This window comes from Mastigoproctus giganteus, chromosome 9 (assembly GCF_048544385.1).
Source record: "Mastigoproctus giganteus isolate SK-2022 chromosome 9, ASM4854438v1, whole genome shotgun sequence".
NCBI lineage: Eukaryota > Metazoa > Arthropoda > Arachnida > Uropygi > Thelyphonidae > Mastigoproctus > Mastigoproctus giganteus.
This window is the reverse complement of record NC_143583.1, coordinates 66,849,252-66,872,763: the sequence shown is the minus strand read 5'-3', so window position 1 is coordinate 66,872,763 and position 23,512 is coordinate 66,849,252. Positions and strand designations below refer to the sequence as shown.

The window sequence follows — 23,512 nt, the reverse complement described above, 5'->3', positions numbered from 1 at the left end:
TTCGCTCATAGAACCGTCTTTATGTATTGATAATAAATTGGCACTTCTCTGTCCAAAAGAATCTCTGCAGAGTCCAATTATGTCCTCATAATTAATCCCCCAATGGTGCAATACACTCTCTGGCGACTTCCCTTAAAGTTATTGGGTATATTCCATCAACTCTGAGTACCTTACTTGCCTTTATGCCAGAAAGTTTTTCTAATAAAAAGTCATCTGTAATTTCAAAGTCACTAATTTTGTATGGCTTAGTCTCACTCGCACAGCCTCTTCTCAGCATGGAGGGTCTTTTGTCAGTAGAGACCGATGCAAAGTACCTGTTCAGCTCATCAGCAACATCAGCTGGGTTATTTAAGACTTTTCCACACCTAGTGCATTTTTTTTTCATTATCTACAAGCACATTGTGTTGTCTTTCATTATCTACAAGCACATTGTGTTGTCTTTCATTATCTACAAGCACATTATGTCGGACAAGCACAATAGTGCTTGTACAAGCTCATCCACGCTTTATTGCTCTTGTAGTGGAAAATATTACTTTTTGATCCTTAGCTGCACCCTGCCCTGTGGAGGCAGATCTCTGTTATCTAAACTTTAACTTAAAGCATTTGAATCTCAAAATCATCATGAACTCAATGCATTTACAACTCATTGAGACAATTTGTTTCTAAAAAAAAAAAAAACTATAAAACTCACAATATTTTTGTATATCTTAAAATTTTATACTTTTTATATATATTTTTGCATATCATAAAACTCACAACATAAAACTGTAAAGTTTAAAAACTCATAAATTTCTAAAATATAAACTCACTATTTACATATTTACAATTATCCTCCCTTCCTTCTCGAGTGGGTAAAATGCCTGCCTGGCAACTCAAAGGTCGCGAGTTCGAATCCCGCCTCGGGCTTGGATCAAAAGTACTGCAAAAACCTTGGGAAGTGCATTATGGCCACAAAAGCCGATGCGCCAACAACTAACAAAAAAAAAAAAAAAAAAAAAAAACCCTTCTCGAGTGAACAGCACTTGCGAAATCCAGGAAGGCAATATATTTCTCTTTATTACGAAAAAGCTCATGGCAGCCATATGAGTCCATGCCAAGCTTTCCTACAAATTCTCTTCTTATATCATTGTACCTTGTGTCCAAGGTACAGTGATACCCAGTACACAAGGGTCCCAATCTGATTCACTCTCTTCTTTGTTATGTTCACATTCATGAAATATTCCTTATCCTCATTAAGAGAGCATATGCAGCCTTGGCCTCCCTAACTTTCTATGTGGTACTATCATAGATCAGCTTGTAGCTGTTGTAGTCTTCAGTACTTTTTGCTGCTCTGTAACTATCCCATGCTGACTTTTCTGCTCTATTAGACTGGTCAGCTCCTTATTCATTCGTTTCGGCAACCTCTTCATGCAATGTTTTCATAATGGTATGTATGCTAAAATGGTTTCTCTGATTTTTGCTTTAAAGGTATCCCATAATTGAAATGTATTCGCCTTTCCTCTTCAATCTACCCAATTATATGCCATATATAGTGCATTAAACTGTCAAAATCCCCTCTTCTGAAATTAAAACCCATGCCTTTACCTTTAATCATTGCAACCTCTTTCTTCACCTTTCTAACGACTCTTTCTAACTGCATAATCATTACCTACCAGTGATTCCTGTACCTTTTAGATCGATCCTGTGATGTCTGTCTTCTGGTTCATGAGTAATAATAACGGGCGAGAATATTCTCACCTCTAGTATTTTCTCTAACATGCTGGTACAAATAATAATCATCTGGTTTATTTAAAAATTTTTTTTCCTATGGTGAGTTTCCCTCCCACTTATTTCAGTCATTCTGGTGCAGATTGAAGTCTCCCATAATAAGATATGCGCTCTTGCTTGCCCATTCCATCTGTATGTAGAGACTTTTCTTACTCTTCACAACCTTCTGGTCTGTAGATTACTCCCACTCTCATTATACCTTTATTTCCAACTAACTTGCACCATACAGATTCTATAGTGGCAGATGTAACTTCTGACTCAGCAAAAGCTCTTTTCGCAGTAAGACTGCTTTTGATAAGAATGACCCCACTCCCCTTCTATCTTCCCTATCTTTCCTAAATACATTATACATACCATAGTATAACTCGTCATCTCCACTTTCCAGGTGGCACCATGTTTCTATTAGCCCTATTATGTAAACATTAGTTGTCCTAACTAGGAATTCAGCCATTTTATTGACAATATTCCTGATATTACTGTAGACACAGTTAAAACTAAGTATTTTTATACAGTTTACTTTTACTACCCTGATAGAACTCTTGAAGTTATTTAGGCTTGTTACCCTAGCTATATCTTCTGGCTCATTTGAACCACTGCTACCCTCAGAACATCTTGTCAACATCGGCTGTTCTGGCAACAAATAGGAATTTTTGAGGTGAATGGAAGCATTACTTTGACCTATCATCAGATAAATGCAGATCTATATTACCCTTCTCCCTCCTAACTAGCAGTTTTCCTTGAACCCTCAAGATGTCTTCAGTGATACTGGGAAAAATCCTTGCACCACCTTCATTCAAATAAATATCATCTCTAGAAGATAGATTCCTTCTTCAAATAGGCCTCTGAAGTTGAGAAAATTCATATTCACAATGATTACGCTCGTACACCAACCATTAAATTAAAATTTTAATAAATAAAACTGAGATATAAAATATATTGTGAAATAATCTATTTACAATAAGTATAGTACAAATAAAAGCATTAAAATACAATAAAATAAATAAAACAATGAGACTAAAATCTTAAAATACCAGATACCTTCAGAGGCATCCGCCTCCTTTCTCAACAGTGTATTTCAATTATGCAACACATCCTTAAGTAGTAGCAGGCTCACGGCACTCAGCACGCGGTTCCACGGGAACCACGTGCTGAGTGCCGTGAACCATTGCTACCCTATAGATTCCTTCTTCCTACAAGTGTGGGCCACACTGATAAAACTTCCTCCCCCCCCCCCAAATCTTTGCAGATTTCCTGAAGTCTTGAGTTAATCCACAATACTTTCGGCATATAATCCCTTCTATTGTGTCTTGGGCAGATTCACAAACACACACACATTCTGGCCTAACTTGCAGCATTTTTTCAGCATAGCCCTGTATTTATGAACATGGCCAGTTCATGTTAATTTAATATCATTATTCCCCACACAAATAATAATGCTCTCTTTATTCCGCTTAAAATCTGTTGATCTGTTAATAATAACATCATCAATTGCTGCTCTTGACATCCTGGTTCTGGTCCATCTATCTTTATTACAAAAAATATTACCTGTTTCTCTGACAATAAAGTCTCCCATTAAAACTAAATCACCTTCAACCAGAGCTATATGCACTTTACTCTTCTTTTCTGGGACCTGAATCAGGGGGCAGCTTTGCTAAGAATACCATTTAAAAACATGGTCCAGCAAATGAATATGATAGGATGATATATAGAAGGAGTGAGACTTTGAAGGAACATATGGATTTCTGTGGAGAACTTGGGGAGTTCGGTAAAGTTGATAATGATGCTATAACAAAGTTAACAGAGAACTACTGACCACAAAGTAAAATGAAGTTTTAATTATCAGTGAAAGAAGTGAAGATAAGACATAAACTGTGCAAATGAAATTGGATTCTTTCTTTCTTTAAGTTAATTTATTAAAGAGTTCATTGGTTTTCATGTTTTCTTTAAGAGTTAAATTGGGTTTCATGTTTTCTTTGAGTTAAATTGGGTTTCATGTTTCCTTTAATACTGTGATTCTGATTTTACTAATTTATGTTACTAATTATATAACTTGTGCAGACGGTCTGCAATAGTAGCTCATGCTGTCTTGTCAAAGATATACAGGAATTTTTCTAGCAGGGATAAGGAGGTGATTATCCCCTTGTATAAGGCAATGGTCAGGCCACACCTTGAGTGCTGTATACAGGTCTGGAGGCCTCATTTTAAGAAGGATCTAGAGCTGTTGGAACGAATACAGAGAAGGGCAACAAGATTAGTGAATGGAACAAAGGATTCCTCTTACGAAAAAAGGCTTAAGTTTTGCAGATTACAGTTTCTGGAGACTAGGCACCTGTGAGGTGATCTGATTGAGGTGTATAAAGCCTTGAATGGTTTGAGCATGCTCAGTGCTGATGGGATTATTCTTATTGCTCAGAATAATCACCTGAGAGGGCATAAATTCAAATATAGAAAATTTGAAAACAAAGACAGTTGTAGGATAGATGTGTGGAAGTTTGCCTTTAGCCAGCAGGTAGTTGATCGGTGGAACAGACTTCCATCTTTTGTCGTGGAAGTTGATAGCCTAAATAAATTTAAGGCTGAGCTGGACAGGTATTTGGAATGAATGGAGGGGTGAAATTGGAGTGGTTTTTTTTTTTTTTTGGCTGATGCTGCATAAGCTTGCTTTCTTGTATTGTGTATGCCTCTGCTAATGCTAATTTCATATCAATTATATTGTTTCTTTTTTATGGATTCCCTTATAAATAAGGGAAAATCAAAACAGAATATTCTTATTATTGTTAGCAAAGCTTATATTAATAAATATGTACCATTGAAAATTTAGGTCCCTCAAACTTTGTATTAAGGAGATTCTACTGTATTTCGTAATTCCACCTTAGTACATTGACATCCCATTTTTTTTCCAACTCATGTATTAATGATCTTGGTAAAACACCTCCCACCATTCCCAACATGCTCCATTCAATACCTCCTGTGGTCTTCCATCAAAAAGATGTCAGAAGGATTTTGACAATTCTTGATGCTAAGGAAAGCTCCAGGTCCTGATGGTATTTCTCCACTTGTTCTCAAAACCTGTGCTCCTGAGCTTACTCCTGTTCTTTGCCGCCTTTTTTCACTTTCTTATTCCAAAGGTGTTTTTCCTTCTGCTTGGAAATTTGCTCATATTCAGCCAGTTCCTAAAAAGGGTGATAAATCCCTCCCATCCAATTATTGTCCCATTGCAATTACTTCTATTCCTTCTAAAGTAATGGAGAAATCAATTAACCGCCAACTCTTAAACTACCTAGAAACCTTCCATCTGATCAACGATCGTCAGTATGGATTCCATCAGTGTCGATCCACGGGTGATATTCTGGCTTATGTTACCCATTTATGGAAAAATTCAATGGAAAAGTTCGGGGGAAATACAAGCAGTTGCTCTTGACATCTCAAAGGCTTTCGATCGTGTTTGGCATAAAGGTCTTCTAAACAAGCTTCCATCTTATGGTTTGCCAACTGTTTTTTGTAATTGGTTATCCAGTTTTCTCTCTGATCGCTCACTGAGGGTGATGGTAGATGGCTCGCTGTCTTCTAACTTCTCCACTAATGCTGGTGTTCCCCAAGGTTAAGTTATTTACCCCACTCTTTTCCTCTTGTATATTAATAACCTTCTTCCATTGACTGGAAATCCTATCTATAGTTTTGCCGATGATTACACATTGCATTCCACTTTCCATTTTGAGAAACCTTGCCCTGCTCAATCAGCTTCAACTTCTCAAATATCTGCTACCAATTCCTTAAATGCCAGTCTAAAGGTAATTCTCCAGTGGGGCAAAGACAACTTAGTTGATTTCGATCCTTCTAAAACTCAGTCTTGTCTTATATCTCGCAAAAAGGATTCTTCTGGTCCTAAGCTTATCTTTGGCGACACTCCGATTTCTAGGCAAGTTGATATATATCTTTTGGGGATTACCCTGACTTCTAATCTTTCTTGGCACAAGCACCTTACAAATATTGCTTCCTCCGCACCAAAAAAACTTGGTTTTCTCTTTCGTTCTCGGCGTTACTTTTCTTCCAAACAGCTATTCACTCTGTAAAAATCGCAAATCCGCCCTACAGGGGAATATTGTCCCCACATCTGGGGCAGCGTCCCCAAAACCTCACTCAGGCTTCTAGATTCCATTCAGAAGAGGGCAGTTAGGTTAATTAATGATTCCTTTCTAACAGTCTCTGCACTCGCTGTCTCGTAGATGTACTGTTTCTGCTGCATGCCTTTTCTACAGATACTTCCATGGGCACTGTTCTTTTTTTTTTTTTTATGAAAACCCCAAACACGAAAGGTATCAAAACCTATAGTACTTAGTACCGTGCATGAGAAGTATGGGGGGAGGGGGATGCCAGAAACTTTGCTCTAGAGACTAAATATGGGTTTCACCACTTCAAGCCTCCAATAAGCAAAGTGGTGCTTCCCACTTAGAATTTACTGTTGGTAACATCGTCAGTTGATCCCACTGTACAGAATTTTATCTTGCAAACAGTGGTAACCTCACCGCAGTTAAACTTCTATCTGCTTTTGAGAATGAATTGGCTTCTATAATTCCCCCTCTCTCTTTCAAAACAATCCAGACCCATGCTGCCACAGTGCCTCCATAGCCAAGTGGGCAGGAGCAGCAATACGTAGCACATACATATTGTTGATTAGACCGGGGTTCGAGCCCGTGACTACCAAATGCAGAGGATGTGGAGAGGTCAGGGAATGACCACCGCATATCCCCTGAGCAATATGGCCTTAGTTGCTAATGCTCCTAAAACCAAACAACAAACAAACAAACAAACCATGCTGCCACCAGCCAACATCCATTTAGTGTCCAACTTCAAACTCACAGAACCAACTTTTCATCTTCTCCATTTATTCATTCAACTGCCGTTTTCTGGAACAACCTTCCTTCATACGTATTTCCTGAAAATTAGTCTACAGAAGTTCAAGTCTAATGTCAACAAATATCTTTCATTTTCTCAACCTCCAACCCAATCACTGTACTAAGTACTATAAGTTCTAAGACCTCTTGTGTTTGGGGTTTTCATAAAAAAAAAAAAGAAAAAAAAAATTTCCATGCAAAAGATTATACAAAACCTCTGTGAAGTCTAATATTTCAAAATCAAAAATTGTAGTAGGAATTTTTTGGAAGTTTAATGAGTAATATGGTTTTTAGGATCAATTGCTCTTTATTTTGGACTTTTAGCAGCAATGTCAAATTTACAATGCGATTAAGTAAATGTGTGGGCGTGTATATATATAGTTTTTTTTTTTTCCCTTCTGCTCCACTTGCTCGTTATACAACATATATACATATTAAAAGAAATTTTTGTAAAAGAGTAAATTATAATTTGTTTACATTTTTTCACAGGTTATACATGTGGTAAGAAATGTTCTTGTGCCAGAATTTTTAGAAAAGAATAATGTGGTAAGTAGCACTGAAAATCAAACTTTTTTTAATATTTATATACTACTTGTACATAGTAAAAGACACCAGAAAAGTAAGCTTTACAAATATGAAAGAAGAAAAGTTGGAGAGTAATGTAAACTGTAAGATGTTCTTGTGAATGCTTAAAATATTAAATCAGACTACTAGTTATTAATTTTAACTCCTAAAAAATTTTTTTTGGTGAAGTGAGAAAGATTCTGTATAAGAATAGCTAGATTTTTATCTTATAAAGCAGTACTCAATCACACATGCATGGTTCAAACTGGTGTCTGAAAATGCAGTTCCAGACCTGTTATAAGGAAATTTAATTTTCAGTTATATTTAGGATAAGTAACCTATACAGATTTACATACATATGGGGTGTGAAGTGTTTTTAATGTTAATTTATAATTTGAAGCAAATCCCTTTTTCTTGAAAAAAAAAGTTGGAATGTTTTTACCTCTTGTGTAATAGCGAAGTTTGTTTCACTTTACAAAAAGGAAAATGGGAATCAGGCTATTAACAATAAAGTGTTAAAGTAATTAGTATTGATTGATTCAAATTACTAATTCAGAGTCATTGAATTAGCAATTGAATTGAATTCTATTTTGACCAATGTCAGATGACATTTTGCTGCATATCGTGTCATGTTTGCAGCTTATTATTCTATTGCTTCAATCATTCAAGCCCAGTGTTTGATATCAAAATGTTTTTATGATGCTTAGAAATGCATATGCATTAAATTTTGTATAATAACAGAAGAAAGTCAAAGACAGCCATTTCTCATTGTAACATCTTCAAATGTGCATCCAAATTTGGAGATGGAAAAATGAGGCATATACCAGTTTTTAGCTAGTTTCATTATTTTAAAGTGGAGTGGATTTTTACTGAAATCAGTAAGCATTTGGATATCCTTCAACCAGTATAATTGATGAATTAATATTATTGTAAAAGGAATGAACCCTCAAGTAAATTTAGTCAAATTTAATTAAAACGAAAATTAGTTAATCTGTGCAATATTACTATAATTAAATTAAAAGATACGATAGTTGTGCTTTTGCATTTTTGAACTTATAAATAGTTGATCTGTTGATGAATAAGTAGGGCACAGTGATGCTCAATTCTCAATAATTAAGTAAATTGCAGATAGTTTTTTTTTTTTTTTTTTTTTTATATATTTGTGGCACACCTTCAATAATCCTTAGCTATTGCATCAATTAAATATGTGCATTTTGTGTTTGGCATGTGAGCATGACAGTATTAATAATGGCAAATGATGCACAAAAGTAAATTTATACAGCATCAGCAAAAAAAAAAAAAAAAAAAGGCCAAGAGCAAAAGATGTTTAAAAAAAAAAAAAAAACAGTATAGAAAATGTGTCAGAACAGGTGTGATTAAAAGCATTACATTGTGTCAACTCACAATATACAGTGTATTGCCAAAATATAAAAACAACTGCAATCACATGCAGTTGTTTTTATACCTATTTTCACACTAGAATTTACTTCTTTTTTATTAATTTTATAAAAAAAAATTTCAAAATTTACTACAGGTCAAGCTTAGCCACTTCAAATGGAGAGTTACTAAGCTCAATTTGAGTTGATATGGCAGTCAGTATGATGATAATATATTTGTGTTATTAAAGCAAAATCGCAACATCTATTTAATCGGTGGTGACTAGTGTAATAGCCAAATAGAAATGTCACGGTTCTACTACAAATGAAATTTGTTCATCTATACTAGCACCATGCAGACATTCAGGTGACTGCAGAAATTCATCCCTGAGGTTTGTCACAGACATTCTTTCAGATATGAAAAGCTAGTGCTTTTTTATCTGAAAGTCTAAAATGCTGATGGAACTGATATGCAGGCGACACTTGTGAGCCAAGTGGACCAAAATTCAGTGAAGTCCGGTTGTTCTACAACAACCATATCCTTTGCTTGCACCTTCACGATGGATTGTTAGTAAAATAGAGCATTAGCATTTACATTTGCATTAGCATTTGCATTAGCAAGGGCACATGATGCAAGAAAGCAAGCTTATATAGCATCGGCAAAAAAAAAAAAAAAAAACCCTTATTTCACCCATTCCCTCACTCCAAATGTTTGTCAAGTTCTGCCTTGAATCTATTTAAGCTATCAACTTCTACAACGACAGATGGAAGTTTTTCCAGCAATCAACCACCCGCTGGCTAAAGGCAAACTTCTGCACATCTACCATACAACCGTCTTTCCTCGATTTGAGTTTATGCCCTCTCAGGTGATTATTCTGAGCAAGAGGAAGAATCACATCAGCATTGAGCATGCTCAAACCATTCAAGGCTTTATACACCTCAATCAGATCAATTCGCAGGTGCCTAGTCTCCAGACACTGTAATTTGCAAAACTTAAGCCTTTCTTCGTAAGAGCAACTCTTTGGTCTGTTCACTAATCTTGTTGCCCTTCTCTGTACTTGTTCCAACAGCTCTACATTCTTCTTAAAATGAGGCCTCCAGACCTGTATACAGTACTCAAGGTGTGACCTGACCATTGCCTTATACAAGGGGATAATCACCTCCTTATCCCTGCTAGAAAAATTGCTGTATATCATTGACAAGAGACCGTGAGCTACTGTTGCAGACCGTCTGCACTGCTCCGAAAACTTCATATCTGCCTGCACAATTACCCCCAGGTATCTTTAAATTCTCTACCACTGTCAGTGTAGTACTACAGAGTTGATACGTTACTCTGAGATTACTGCTTCCCATATGCAGCACTTTACATTTGTCAATGTTAAACTTCATTTGCTACCTCTCAACCCATATGCTCAACTTTTCTAGATCCTGTTGCAGCAGTGTACTGTCATTAGTGTCATTAACAACCCAGCCAACCTTCGTATCGTCTGCAAAATTGGACATTAAGCCTGATATACCATCATCAATATCATTTACAAAAACAGAAAACAATATGGATGCAACACTGAACCCTGAGGGACTCCACTAATAACATTAGTCCACGAAGAGCAGGGTCCATTGATTACCACTCTCTGTCTTTTCCAGTCAACCATCCCTTTATCCATAGCAGCAATTTGCCTCCAATGCCACACTCCTCCAATTTGAGCAGCAGTCGTCCATGTTCAACAGTATCAAAGGCCTTTCTAAGATCCAAATATATGATATTAAAGTTATTCTTTGCATCCAGTTCTTTTGTGACTACATCATAGTATCCAATCAGATTAGTCAGACAAGACTTCCTCTTAACAAACCCATGCTGTGTGCGAGCTATAACTGAAGTCTTGTCTAGATGATCCTGCAATTCTTCTTTAACCAGTGCCTCCATTAATTTCCCTAGAACAGAAGTTAAAGTAACAGGTCTGTAATTACCTGTGTTTCCCTTTGATTCTCCTTTGTGGATTGGGGTCACATTTGAACATCTCCAGTCTATGGGTACCTCCACTGAGTCCAAGGAAGCTCTCATAATTATGGCTAAGGGTTTGCTTACTTCCTTTGCTGCCTCCTTTAATATAACTGGATAGATTCCATCCACCCCAGGTGCCTTTCTTGTGTTTATATTCAACAATTTCTCCTCCACTTTACTCGCAGTTATTACAAGATTATCTAGCTTACTGCCAGATTTGAATACACCTCTGGCATTCCCCTCTCTGAATAACTCCTCGTGTGTGAATGTAGATGGTAAATATTCATTTAGTTCGTTAACTACCTGAGCAAGATCATCAACAGTTGAACTATCTATATCAAGTGGAACAATCTGATTCATCCCCTTCCTTCTAGAGTTTACATAAGTAAAGAACTCTTTGCTGTTTTTCTTTGCATCCTTTGCCAAAGATTTCTCGTAATCTGCCTTCGCCTGCCTAACCTCCTTTTGTAACTTGGTTACAGACCAGCTTATATCTATCATGGGCTTCTGTGTCACATGTTAATTTATATGTATCCCATGCATTTTTCTTCTCTGTCACATGTCTAATTAGTTCATCTGACATCCATTTAGGCCTAAATCTTGAACAATATTTGTTTGTTGATATGAAAAGCCTAGTAGCTTCCAAGATTAATTCTTTGAATGCTTCCCATTTTGAATTTGCTGTTGGTAACAAAAAAGCTTAAGTTTTGCAAATGACAGTGTCTGGAGACTAGGCACCTGCGAGGTGATCTGATTGAGGTGTATAAAGCCTTGAATGGTTTCAGCATGCTCAATGCTGATGGGATTCTTCCTCCTGCTCAGAATAATCGCCTGAGAGGATATAAATTCAAATTGAGGAAAGACGGTTGTAGGATAGATGTGTGGAAGTTTGCCTTTAGCCAGCGGGTGGTTGATTGCTGGAACAAACTACCATCTGTCGTTGTAGAAGTTGATAGCTTAAATAGATTCAAGGCAGAACTTGACAAACATTTGAAGTGAGTGGATGGGTGAAATAAGGGATTTTTTTTTTTTTTTTTTTTTTTTGCTGATGTTGCATAAGCTTGCTTTCTTGCATCATATGCCTCTGCTAATGCTAAAGCTTGATAAGATTACGCATCCATTTCTTTCAGTACAGTATGTTAGTTTTCACACATTTAGTCTTGATACTTTTGGATTAGTGCTTGTATATTTGGTCCTTGAGGTTGTCACAGACATTCTCTCAGATATGCCAGACTAGCTGTACTTGCTACCTGGGAGTCTAAAACGCTGATGGTACTTTTATTCGGGTGACACTCAAGTCAAGTGGACCCAATTTCGGCAAAGTCCGGATGCTCTGTGACAGCCAAATCCTCTGCTGGCACGATGGTGGGACTGTTAGTAATCCTGGGTATAACCTCCATGCACAAGTGCATGGTGGGTAACCACCCAGGTGTGAATCAACGTAAGCAGGGGTCGAGGTGTAGCCCCCAAACCACATGGAGGAATGCAATCCCTCTATGTTTCCAGGCAGTACTAGGTGGTAGATGACTCTCATCAACAGTTGCAATACCACCACTTTGCTTATTGGAGGCTTGAAGTGGTGGAACCCACGTTTAGTCTCTAGAGCTAAGTTCCGGTCAACCCTTCCCTATCTCTTCCATCATGCAGTATGATTGATGACTTTTGAGGTTATGATGAACATCCTGGCGAGATCCAACATTCCTTACATTTCGAGGGTACAGCTATAAAACAGTGTTCGTAGGCCGGCCGCTACTTAGTACACTGGAACGAACCTATTGGCAACTCTCTAGCAGGCTTCCTGATCGGCTAGTGTATAATCTTGCTACCTCTACTCTGCCAAATAGTGACTGGAGGGTGTCCGAGTAGTGTGTATGCAGGAAGCATTGTCGAGGCCACGTTATGTCAAGGACCCGGGTATATTCTTACCATGTGTATGCCATATCCAAAAATTTCATTACTTCACACAGCATGTCCCACTCACTTTTTCTTACTATTGAATACACCATGAATTGTCAAACTAATAGAGCAAGATTATCTGCGAAATGATCTAAACCTCCCAAGCACTGCCTAATTCATTTCACAAATATACGTGGTCTCAATTCTAATCTCAACGATGTCCATTTTCACTTGCAGTCTGCCAAACTCCATGTACTTTTTCTGACAGAATGTCAGTTATCGGTTGATTCAACTATTGCTCATCTCAGATGCCCAAATTATTTGCTATATGATTCTTTTCGCTTCAAAGGTGGTACTTGTGCATATGTCCATTCAGATATTCCCTGTCAGAGACTTGCCAATTTTAAATCTCCTCTCTTTGATCTTCTCTGGCTTAAAATCTCTCTACATCATTGTGTCAAATTCATCTGTTGTCTCTACCATTCTCCCAACTCCACTAATCACTTGGAGCTCTTTGAATTCCTCTCTTTGCAACTTGACTTTCTCCAGTCCAACTTTCCTAAAAGTGAGGTGATTTTCCTTGGTGATTTTAATGTTCACAACTCCAGCTGGCTTCCATTTTCTAGTCACACTACCCAGCTGGTCGAGATGCTGAGGCTTTTGCAATTAATAATGACCTTGCACATATTGTTCATTTACCTACAAGAATACCAGACAATCCTAACCATACATACAGCCAACACACTTGATCGTTTTCTCACAAACAACCATTCTAAGTACATGGTCGAAGTGAGAGGGCCTTTAGGCACTTCAGCTCCCAAACTTGTGTTGTTTGGCTTTACAAGAATGCAAAATGGGATGACCTTTTACTTGGTCGGATTACTGTTTCAAAAGTTGTGATGTCAACGTTTGCTCAGATCATGTCAGTGAAATTATTCTTGCAGGAATGGAATCCTTTATCCCACACTCCACTTTAAAATCTCGTCCTTTATCTAAACCTTGGTTTTCCAATAAATGTGCTAAGGCTGTTCTAGAGAAGAATGTTGCATATCGTAATTGGCTTGTTTCTAATTCTTCAGTTTCATTATCTGCCTACACCAAAGCTCGCAACAATTGTAAAGCAGTTATTAATCAGTCCAAACTAGAGTTTGAGCAGGCTAAAAGTAGAAAACTTTCTTCTTGCCCTAATGGTAGCCGAGCATTCTGGTCTCTTGGCAAAGCTATTGGCCGCAACGTTTGCCCATCTCTGCTCTCACCTTTGTCCAAACCAGATGGTTCTGTTGTCACTTCAGCCAAGGATAAAGCTGACCTGCTAGAATCCCAATTTTTTCCAACTCATGCATTAATGATCTTGGTAAAATACCTCCCACCATTCCCAACACGCTCCATTCAATGTCTCCTGTGGGCTTCCATCAAAAGGAAGTCAGAAGGATTTTGACGAATCTTGATGCTAAGAAAGCTCCAGGTCCTGATGGTATTTTTCCACTTGTACTCAAAACCTGAGCTCCTGAACTTACTCCTGTTCTTTGCCATCTTTTTTCACTGTCTTATTCCAAAAGTGTTTTTCCTTCTGCTTGGAAATTTGCTCACATCCAGCCAGTTCCTAAAAAGGGTGACAAATCCCTCCCATCCAATTATCGTCCCATTGCAATTACTTCTACTCCTTCTAAAGTAATGGAGAAATCAATTAACCGCCAACTTTTAAACTACCTAGAAACCTTCCGTCCGATAAATGATCACCAGTATGGATTCCATCAGTGTCGATCCACTGGTGATATTCTGGCTTATGTTACCCATTTATGGACTAATTCAATGGAAAGGTTCGGTGAAACACAAGTAGTTGCTCTTGACATCTCAAAGGCTTTCAATCATGTTTGGCATAAAGGTCTTCTAAACAAGCTTCCATCTTATGGTTTGGCATAAAGTCTTCTAAACAAGCTTCCATCTTATGGTTTGCCAAATGTTTTTAGTAATTGGTTATCCAGTTTTCTCTCTGATCACTCACTGAATCTGATGGTAGATGGCTCTCTGTCTTCTAACTTCTCCACAAATGCCGGCGTCCCCCAAGGTTCAGTTCTTTCCCCCACTCTTTTTCCACTTGTATATTAATGACCTTCTTCCATTGACTGGAAATCCTATCCATAGTTTTGCCAATGATAGCACATTGCATTCTACTTCCCATTTTTATAAACCTTGCACTGCTCAATTAGCTTCAACTTCTCGAAAATCTGCTACCAATTCCTTAAATGCTGATCTTCAGGTAATTCTCCAGTGGGGTATAAACAACTTAGTTGATTTCAACCCTTCTAAAACTCAGTCTTGTCTTGTATCTCGCAAAAAGAATTCTTCCGCTCCTATGCTTATCTTTAGTGACACTCCGATTTCTAGGCAAAATGATATATCTCTTTTGGGGATTGCCCTGATTTCTAATCTCTCTTGGCACAAGCACATTACAAATATTGCTTCCTCTGCATCTATAAAACTTGGTTTTCTCTTTCGCTCTAGGTGTTACTTTTCTTCCAAACAGCTATTCACTCTGTACAAATCTCAAATCCACCCTAGCTTGGAATACTGTTCCCAACATCTGAGGCAGTGCCCCGAAAGCCTCTCTCAGGCTTCTAGATTCCATTCAGAAGAGGCCAGTTAGGTTAATTACAACTTCTCTCTAACTGAGCCTCTTCACTTGCTGTCTCACAGACATACTGCTTCTACTGCATACCTTTTCTACAGATACTTCCATGGGCACTGTTCTTCTGAATTGGATTCTACAATTTCTGCTCTCTTTCAAAACAGTAAAAACATATGCCACCACCAGCCAACATCCATTTACTGTCTAACTTCAAACTCACAAACCAACTCTTCACCTTCCATGTTTATTCATTCAACTGGCGTTTTCTGGAACAACCTTCCTTCATACGTATTTCCTGAAAATGACAGTCTACAGAAGTTCAAGTCCAATGTCAACAAATATCTTCTTTCGTCTTCTCAACCTCCAACCCAAGCACGGTACTAAGTACCAAAGGTTCTAGTACCTCTCGTGTTTGGGGTTTACATAAAAAAAAAATATATATATATATATAATTATTATTTATATATATATATAGTTGAAAATGTAAGAATGTTTTATAATCAGCATAAATCAGTAAACGTACACCAGGAATATCCCTTTTAATATCAATTGCACATGCCTGAGTTTAATTACTATAATTAATTTTTGCAGTGCACTTACTGAAGAAACTTTTAATCCAACTTAATTATTGGACTACTGTTTGGTAGTTTATTTATTAAGTTATCTCTAGGAATATGAATAGCTTTAGTCATATCTAAATATAGTACATCTACTATATGTATACTTAAATCCAGTGGGAAGTTAGGTAAGTTTCCAGTGTTAACAGATTGGCTATTGTTGATCTATTAGGATTGAAACTGCAATGATTATAATTAAATATGTACCTAGGTCAGCTGTTTGTTTATAAGATACTTCATTATTTTTGAATGCATCTGATTTATGGATTGGCCTATATTATTTTGTATGCGTAATATCTCCCTTTTTAAATCTGGGTGTTATGAATGTGGCTTTTAGTTGTCAGAGAACTCTACCAAACTGGAATCACTGTAAATAGTTGAAAATGTAAGTTCACAAAGCTATCCTTCCAGACAAACATCAATATCCCAACAAGAGGCCCATCAAGCTCTCAGCTGCCCACATCAATGCCAGAGCTTGCACTTGAACATCAAGCAACACAGTGGCAAACCCCAAGGCAGAATGCGCTGGTGCAAAAGGAACCAGGTGACTCTATTGTCAGGGAAATGGGGAACATATTGTGCAAAAAGGATAGATGGAACAGGGTATGTCTGCCAGGGGCAAAGGTTTATGACGTTATATAGCAGATAACATCTTTTAAGGGCACAAAGGTTGATATTGTTGTACACGTTGGCACTAATGATATTAAGAGTAGGAGGCCGGTGGAATTACCTAACAAGTATAAGTCAATGCTGAAAAAAAAGCCGTTAGTTAGGGTTTAATTTGAAAGTGTCTGCAATTCTGCCCAGACACTATAGGAGGGAGTATATGACGACAGCCTTGTTGATCAATTCGGCCCTGGAGAGATTGTGCAAGGCTCAAGGGGTAGAACTCAGCCTGGGCTGTGCCTTTTAACAGGAGAGGCTGCTTCTACAGAGAAGGGATACACTTAAATAGAAAAATATTTGCTGATGCTATTGAGGCAGAGTTAGATGGGTCGGAAACCTGATAGCTTGGGGGGATACACGGACTAATAGATTAACAGTAGCCGCTGGCAGAGGTTTTTTTTTTTTTTTTTGGTAGTTGTTGGCGCATAGGCTTCTGTGGCCATAATGCACCTCCCAAGGTTTTTGCAGTACTTTGATCGAAGCCCGAGGTGGGAATCGAATCTGCAACCTTTGGGTTGCCAGGAAGGCACTTTACCCACCCGGCTAGCCCGGTCGGCAAACTGCAGAGGTAAAAGTGATTCTTGCACTACTTCTATTGAAATGCAATTGAGCAGCAGCCTGGAAAGCAAGGTAGGGCTCTTATGAAGGGGTGCTCTTATGAAGAAAGGCTTAAGTTTTGCAAATTACAGTGTCTGGAGACTAGGCACCAGCGAGGTGATCTGATAGAGGTTTATAAAGCCTTGAATGGTTTGAGCATGCTCAATGCTGATGGGATTCTTCCTCTCGCTCAGAATAATCACCTGAGAGGGCATAAATTCAAATTGAGGAAAGGCAGATGTAGGATAGACGTGCGGAAATTTGCCTTTAGCCAGCGGGTGGTTGGTTGGTGGAACAGACTTCCATCCCTTGTCGTGGAAGTTGAGAGCCTAAATAAGTTTAAGGCTCAGCTGGACAGGTATTTCAAACAAACAGAGGGGTGAAGTGGAAGTTATTTATTTATTTTTTTTTTTTTGGCTGATGCTGCATAAGCTTGCTTTCTTGCATCAAATGCCTCTACTAATGCTAATGCTAATGGGGATTTCCAGGACTGCTAGGAGTCATAGTAGAACGAGTAAATACATGGGCTGTGTTAGGGTAACTAAGAGTAGAAACAGGTGCATGTATACTTGCACGTACAAGGCACACTATAGCCCCAGCAGCTTATGCGCCATTAAACCTCCATAACACACACACACTTGCATGTACACCAATGCTAGGAGTATAGTTAATAAATTCGATGAGCTTGAAGTGCTAGTCAAGACATCAAAGGCAGATATTGTTGGGATATCAGAGACATGGTGTCACACAGACATAAGCAATGGAGAACTGGAATTTGTGGAGTACAATGTGTACAGAAAGGATAGACAGGACAGAAAGGGAGGAGGGGTTATGCTGTTAGTTAAGAAACACATAAAATCTAAGGAAGTGCATCCAGTTGATGTTGGTGGACGGTGGAATATTGAGTCCGTTTGGTGTGACATAAGCACTGGGAAAGGAAAAATGAGAGTAGGTGTGTGTTATAGGCCAAATGAATCTGATGAATATAATGAGCAATTGTGCAGAGAAATAGAGTAGGCCAGTAAATAAGAGTGTGTCTTATAATGGGGGATTTTAATTTCCGAGAGATTGACTAGAATTTGTGGGTTGGTCACTCACACACACCAGCAAGGCTTTTGTGCATATATCGGATTGTTTGTATTCTTCAGCAGCATGTTCGGGAGGCAAATAGAGGGAGTAATACTCTAGATCTGATTATTAGTAGTGATTCTTCATGAATCAAGAATCAGCAGATAAAGCAACCACTACGTGGCAGTGATCACAGTGTGCTGAAGTGAGATTTACTCAAAGAGGTAACTGCCATCGGTGGTAAAGGGAAGGGTTAATTCTTCGTAAAGGCGACTATGGTGGTCTGAGACAGTATTTAAATGCTGTACAGTGGGACCAACTGATGATGTTACCAACAGCAAATTCAAAATGGGAAGCATTCAAAGAATTAATCTTGGAAGCTACTAGGCTTTTCATACCAACAAAGAAATTTTGTTCAAGATTTAGGCCTAAATGGATGTCAGATGAACTAATTAGACATGTGACAGAGAAGAAAAATGCATGGGATACATATAAAATTAACATGTGACACAGAAGCCTATGATAGATATAAGCTGATCTGTAATCAAGTTACAAAGGATGTTACGCAGGCGAAGGAAGATTATGAGAAATCTTTGGCAAAGGATGCAAAGAAAAACAGCAAAGAGTTCTTTACTTATGTAAACTCTAGAAGGAAGAGGATGAATCAGATTGGTCCACTTGATATCGATGGTTCAACTGTTGATGATCCTGCTCACGTAGCTAACAAACTAAATGAATATTTTGCATCTACATTCACACATGAGGAGTTAATCAGGGAGGGAATGCCATAGGTGTATTCAGCTAGATAATCTTGTAATAACTGAAAGTTAAGTGGAGGAGAAATTGATGAAGATGAACATAAGAAAGGCACCTGGGGTGAATGGAATCTATCCAGTTATATTAAAGGAGGCAGCAAACGAAGTAAGCAAACCCTTAGCCATAATTATGAGAGCTTCCCTGGACTCAGGGGAGGTGCCCATAGACTGGAGAAGTGCAAATGTGACCCCAATCCACAAAGCAGGATCAAAGGGAGACAGGTAATTACAGACGTCTTAGTTTAACTTCTGTTCCAGGAAAATTAATGGAGGCACTGGTTAAAGAAGCATTGCAGAATCATCTAGACAAGACTTCAGTTATAGCTCGCACACAGCATGGGTTTGTTAAGGGGAATTCTTGTCTGACTAATTTGATTGGATACTATGATGTAGTCACAAAGGAACTGTATGCAAAGAATAACTTTGATATCATATATTTGGATCTTAGAAAGGCCTTTGATACTGTTGCACATTGAAGACTGCTGCACAAATTGGAGCAGTGTGGCATTGGAGGCAAATTACTGCTATGGATAAAGGGATGGTTCAGTGGGAGAAGATAGAGTGTGGTAATCAATGGACACTGTTCTTCGTGGACTAATGTTATTAGTGGAGTCCCTAGGGTTCAGTGTTGGGTCCGTTGTTGTTGTTTTTTTTTTTTTTTTTTGTAAATGATAATGATGATAGTATGTCAGGCTTAATGTCCAAGTTTGCAGATGATACGAAGGTTGGCAGGGTTGTTAATGACACTAATGACAGTACACTGCTGCAGCAAGATCTAGAAAAGTTGAGCAGATGCGCTGAGAGGTGACAAATGAAGTTTAACATTGACAAATGTAAAGTACTACATATGGGAAGCAATAATCCCAGAGTAACGTATCAACTCTATGGTACCACACTGACAGTGGTAGAGAATGAAAAGGACCTGGGGGTAGTTGTGCAGGCAGATTTTCTGTGCCGTGCAAACGGTCTGCAAGAGTAGCTCACGGTGTCTTGTGAATGATATACAGGAATTTTTATAGCAGGGATTGGGATAAGGAGGTGATTATCCCCTTGTATAAGGCAATTATCAGGCCACACCTTGAGTACTGTATACAGGTCTGGAGGCCTCATTTTAAGAAGGATGAGAGCTGTTGGAACGAGTACAGAGAAGGGCAACAAGATTAGTGAACAGAACAAAGGGTTACTCTTACGAAGAAAGGCTTAAGTTTTGCAAATTACAGTGTCTGGAGACTAAGCACCTGCGAAGTGATCTGATTGTGGTGTATAAAGCCTTGAATGGTTTGAGCATGCTAAATGCTGATAGGATTCTTCCTCTTGCTCAGAATAATCACCTGAGAGGGCATAGATTCAAATTGAGGAAAGACAGTTGTAGGATAGATGTGTGGAAGTTTGTCTTTAGCCAGCGGGTGGTTGATTGCTGGAACAAACTTCCATCTGTCGTTGTAGAAGTTGATAGCTTAAATTGATTCAAGGCAGAACTTGCAAACACATGGAGCGAGTGGACGGGTGAAAAAACGTTTTTTTTGGTTTTTTTGGCTGATGCAATATAAGCTTGCTTTCTTGCATCATGTGCTCTTGCTAATGCTAAACCCATTAGGGCCACAAGAAGGGGGTCTATTGGATATCCACTAATAGTCTGCCGTATTAAGTCTAAATTAACCTCAAAGTTTGCCATTTAGTTATTACCATAATCACTAATAATTCCATATGTTTTATTTTTATATTACTTTTGTATGCACCACAGTAAAGATCTGTGTAATAATTCACAAATATACTTTAAGATTTCAGTTTGTAAATTATTCTTATTCTGACTTTTAGCTATTGAGTTTCAGTATACCTTCCAGAATGTTTGAAAATATTTGTTGTTATTTATTTTATCAGTTATATTTAATGTAAGGTTACTACAATCTGTTTTAATTAATATTTTTTATATTCCCCATATTTAACTGAATATTTGGGAATGAGGCACATTACAGCTTAATTGGTTCCATGACTGCTGACAGAGGAACAGAAACAATTTCTGTGTTTAGCTAAAAAAAAAGTATAACTCCTTGTAAATGGTTTCTGTTATCTTAACTTATGAAAATTTTAAAAGGCAAATGATTTTTTTGGATATGAAAACAATTAAACAAATGTAATTGAGCAGCTTTTGGTTATTCTGAAAATTGACTTTGAGAGATGCTTTTACAACTGGCAATAATGGTGGAGCAAGTGGAATAAGTACATGCTGAAGAGGCCTACTTTTAAGATAATTACCCATCCATTGCTCCAAGTACAGTTGTTTAGTTTTCACACATTTATTCTTGATACTTTTGGATTAGCATTTGTATATAATTACAGTAAACCCCCGCTATTTGCAGGGGTTACGTTCCTGAGAAATGTCGCGAATAACGAAAACGCGAATACTGAGTTATGGCTCCCATAGTAATAAAGGGGTTCCGTTCCAAAGTATGAAATATATAAGAAAAACTAGTCTAAAATTTTGTCTATGTATGTATTTATGTACCTTCATAATATGACCATTAGAAAAGCAAGCATATGGCATCGAAATGAAAATAAGAAACAATTTAATATTAAATGTAATATTTATTAGGAATTTCAAACAAGTCTTTCAATCCAGCGCCTTTGCTATAGCTAAAAAACTTATTCCGCCAGTGCTATCACCAGTTTTGCTAAAGTGTTGATAAAGGAGTTTTGCCTTTTCACGAATGATGAGTGAACTTAACGGAATTTTATTTTGAGTTCAGTCTTCTATCCACAGATTTAAAGCTTTTTCCATTTTTTCTAATTTAACATCACGAGTTACAGAGTAAATGTTTGAAGCAATTAGCGCGTTTTCACGGACACTACGGCGGATTTTTTCTTCTGATTTTTTGATTGATCGTACCGTTGACTCATTGATTTTATAATGTTTTGCCACTGAGGAGACACTTTCACCATTAGAAATTTTGTCTAATAACTCAATTTTATTCGCTAATGTCATCACCTTCTTTGATCTTTTCACATTTCCCTTGTTATTCATAGCCATATTTTTGTAGGGGTTAGAAAGAACTTGTCCACAATAAAGTCACTTTCTTCCGTTAACACACTCAAAAAAGTCTGTTTTACGCTGCAAAATGGTAGATTTATCATTTTTGTAAGCATATCAATTTATAAATTGATATGCTTACAAAAAAATTGAATAAATTGAATAAATTGATAAATTTATTCAATTTATAAGCATATAAATTAAAAGCAAACGACGAAACCTTCCATGACAAGCGCATAACACATACTGAACAAGAATTAGCGAGAAACATCCCCGCTCGCGATTTTGTCACCCCTCTTCCTGCCACCCACTGAGCGCTGTTTTGACCGGGAAAAATAATTCTAGCCACGCCCATGTTTTTTTATGGCGGAAAATATTCACGGCGCTTTAAAATTCACATTTTTTTAGGTTTCATTTTATATTAAATCGGCGACCGCGAATACAGATATCGCGAATAGCGGGGGTTTACTGTATTATACAGAATATTTTATAATATGATAATGAATGAGAACTGCCAACTGATGCTAAACAAATGTGTTTTTATTCTTGGCTTGATCTACATCTGGTCTTCTTTCCAGTGTTTTAGAATTTTTCACAAAAGAATAATTCATTTTAAGAGTTTTTTTTTCCCCAGGATACCCTTCTCTATAATACATCAGATGATGCACGGAAGAAAAAAAACTTGGAAGAACAATGTGATTTACTAAAGAAAGCCATGGACATTCTGTCTACCATTTAGGAAGATAATTTAAGTATTAAATAATTAACATATAAATGCAAAAATCTTTTATGTTCTTTATTATAAAGATTATGCAGGATGTTTTTCATAGTGATTAACTGGATTTAATAAGGTTTTTAATATTTCAAGAGATTGATGTAGACCAGAGAAACAAACGTAAATTTAGTATTAGTATGACTATTAGTATTACATCATTTGGCACTACTAATAGTAGTGCTAAATGATGCAAGAATGCAAGCTTATACAGCATCAGCCAAAACACACACACACACACACACACACACACACACACACACACACACACTGCTTGTCCATCCCCTCTCTAATAGTTTGTTTAGTTCTTCCTTGAATTTATCCAACTATTGCTATTTCTTGAATTTATCCAACTATTGCTATTTCTTGAATTTATCCAACTATTGCTATTTCTTGAATTTATCCAAACTATTATTTTTTTCTTGAATTTATCCAAACTTGAATCTATCTACTTCCACAACAACAGGTGGAGGGTTGTTTGAACAATCCCCTGCTGGCAGAAAGCAAACTTCTGCACATCTATTCTGCAATCATCCTTCGTCAGCTTAAATTTATGCCTCCTCTGGTGGCACAAAATGATGTGTTTTGGCAACAAAACACATCACATTATTCTAAGCACTTGTCAAATTGTAGAAATGCAGACTCAATAATAGGGTGGATGCACACACATCTTTATTGCGGATGAAGTTAAGGCCCACAATTGCAATACAGTGTGCCTCAAACCATGAGCAAAAACAAATTATTATTGTTGTCCTCATATTATTTCTCGCTGATTGGGGGATTCCACTCCATAACGGGTACTGCTACCAAGTACACAGGC

At 37.5% G+C, this 23,512-nt stretch overlaps 1 protein-coding gene across 1 annotated transcript in view; it reads left to right on the top strand.

The window, feature by feature from the left end:
* LOC150080329 (dynamin-1-like) overlaps positions 1-22,659 on the top strand; it is a 265,277-nt gene extending 242,618 nt beyond the window's left edge. The window contains exons 16-17 of the mRNA XM_090380686.1: positions 7,152-7,208; positions 22,555-22,659. Coding sequence (XP_090236812.1) covers positions 7,152-7,208; positions 22,555-22,659 — 162 coding nt within the window. The remainder of the gene's footprint in view (positions 1-7,151; positions 7,209-22,554) is intronic.
* The last annotated feature ends 853 nt before the right edge of the window (positions 22,660-23,512 follow it).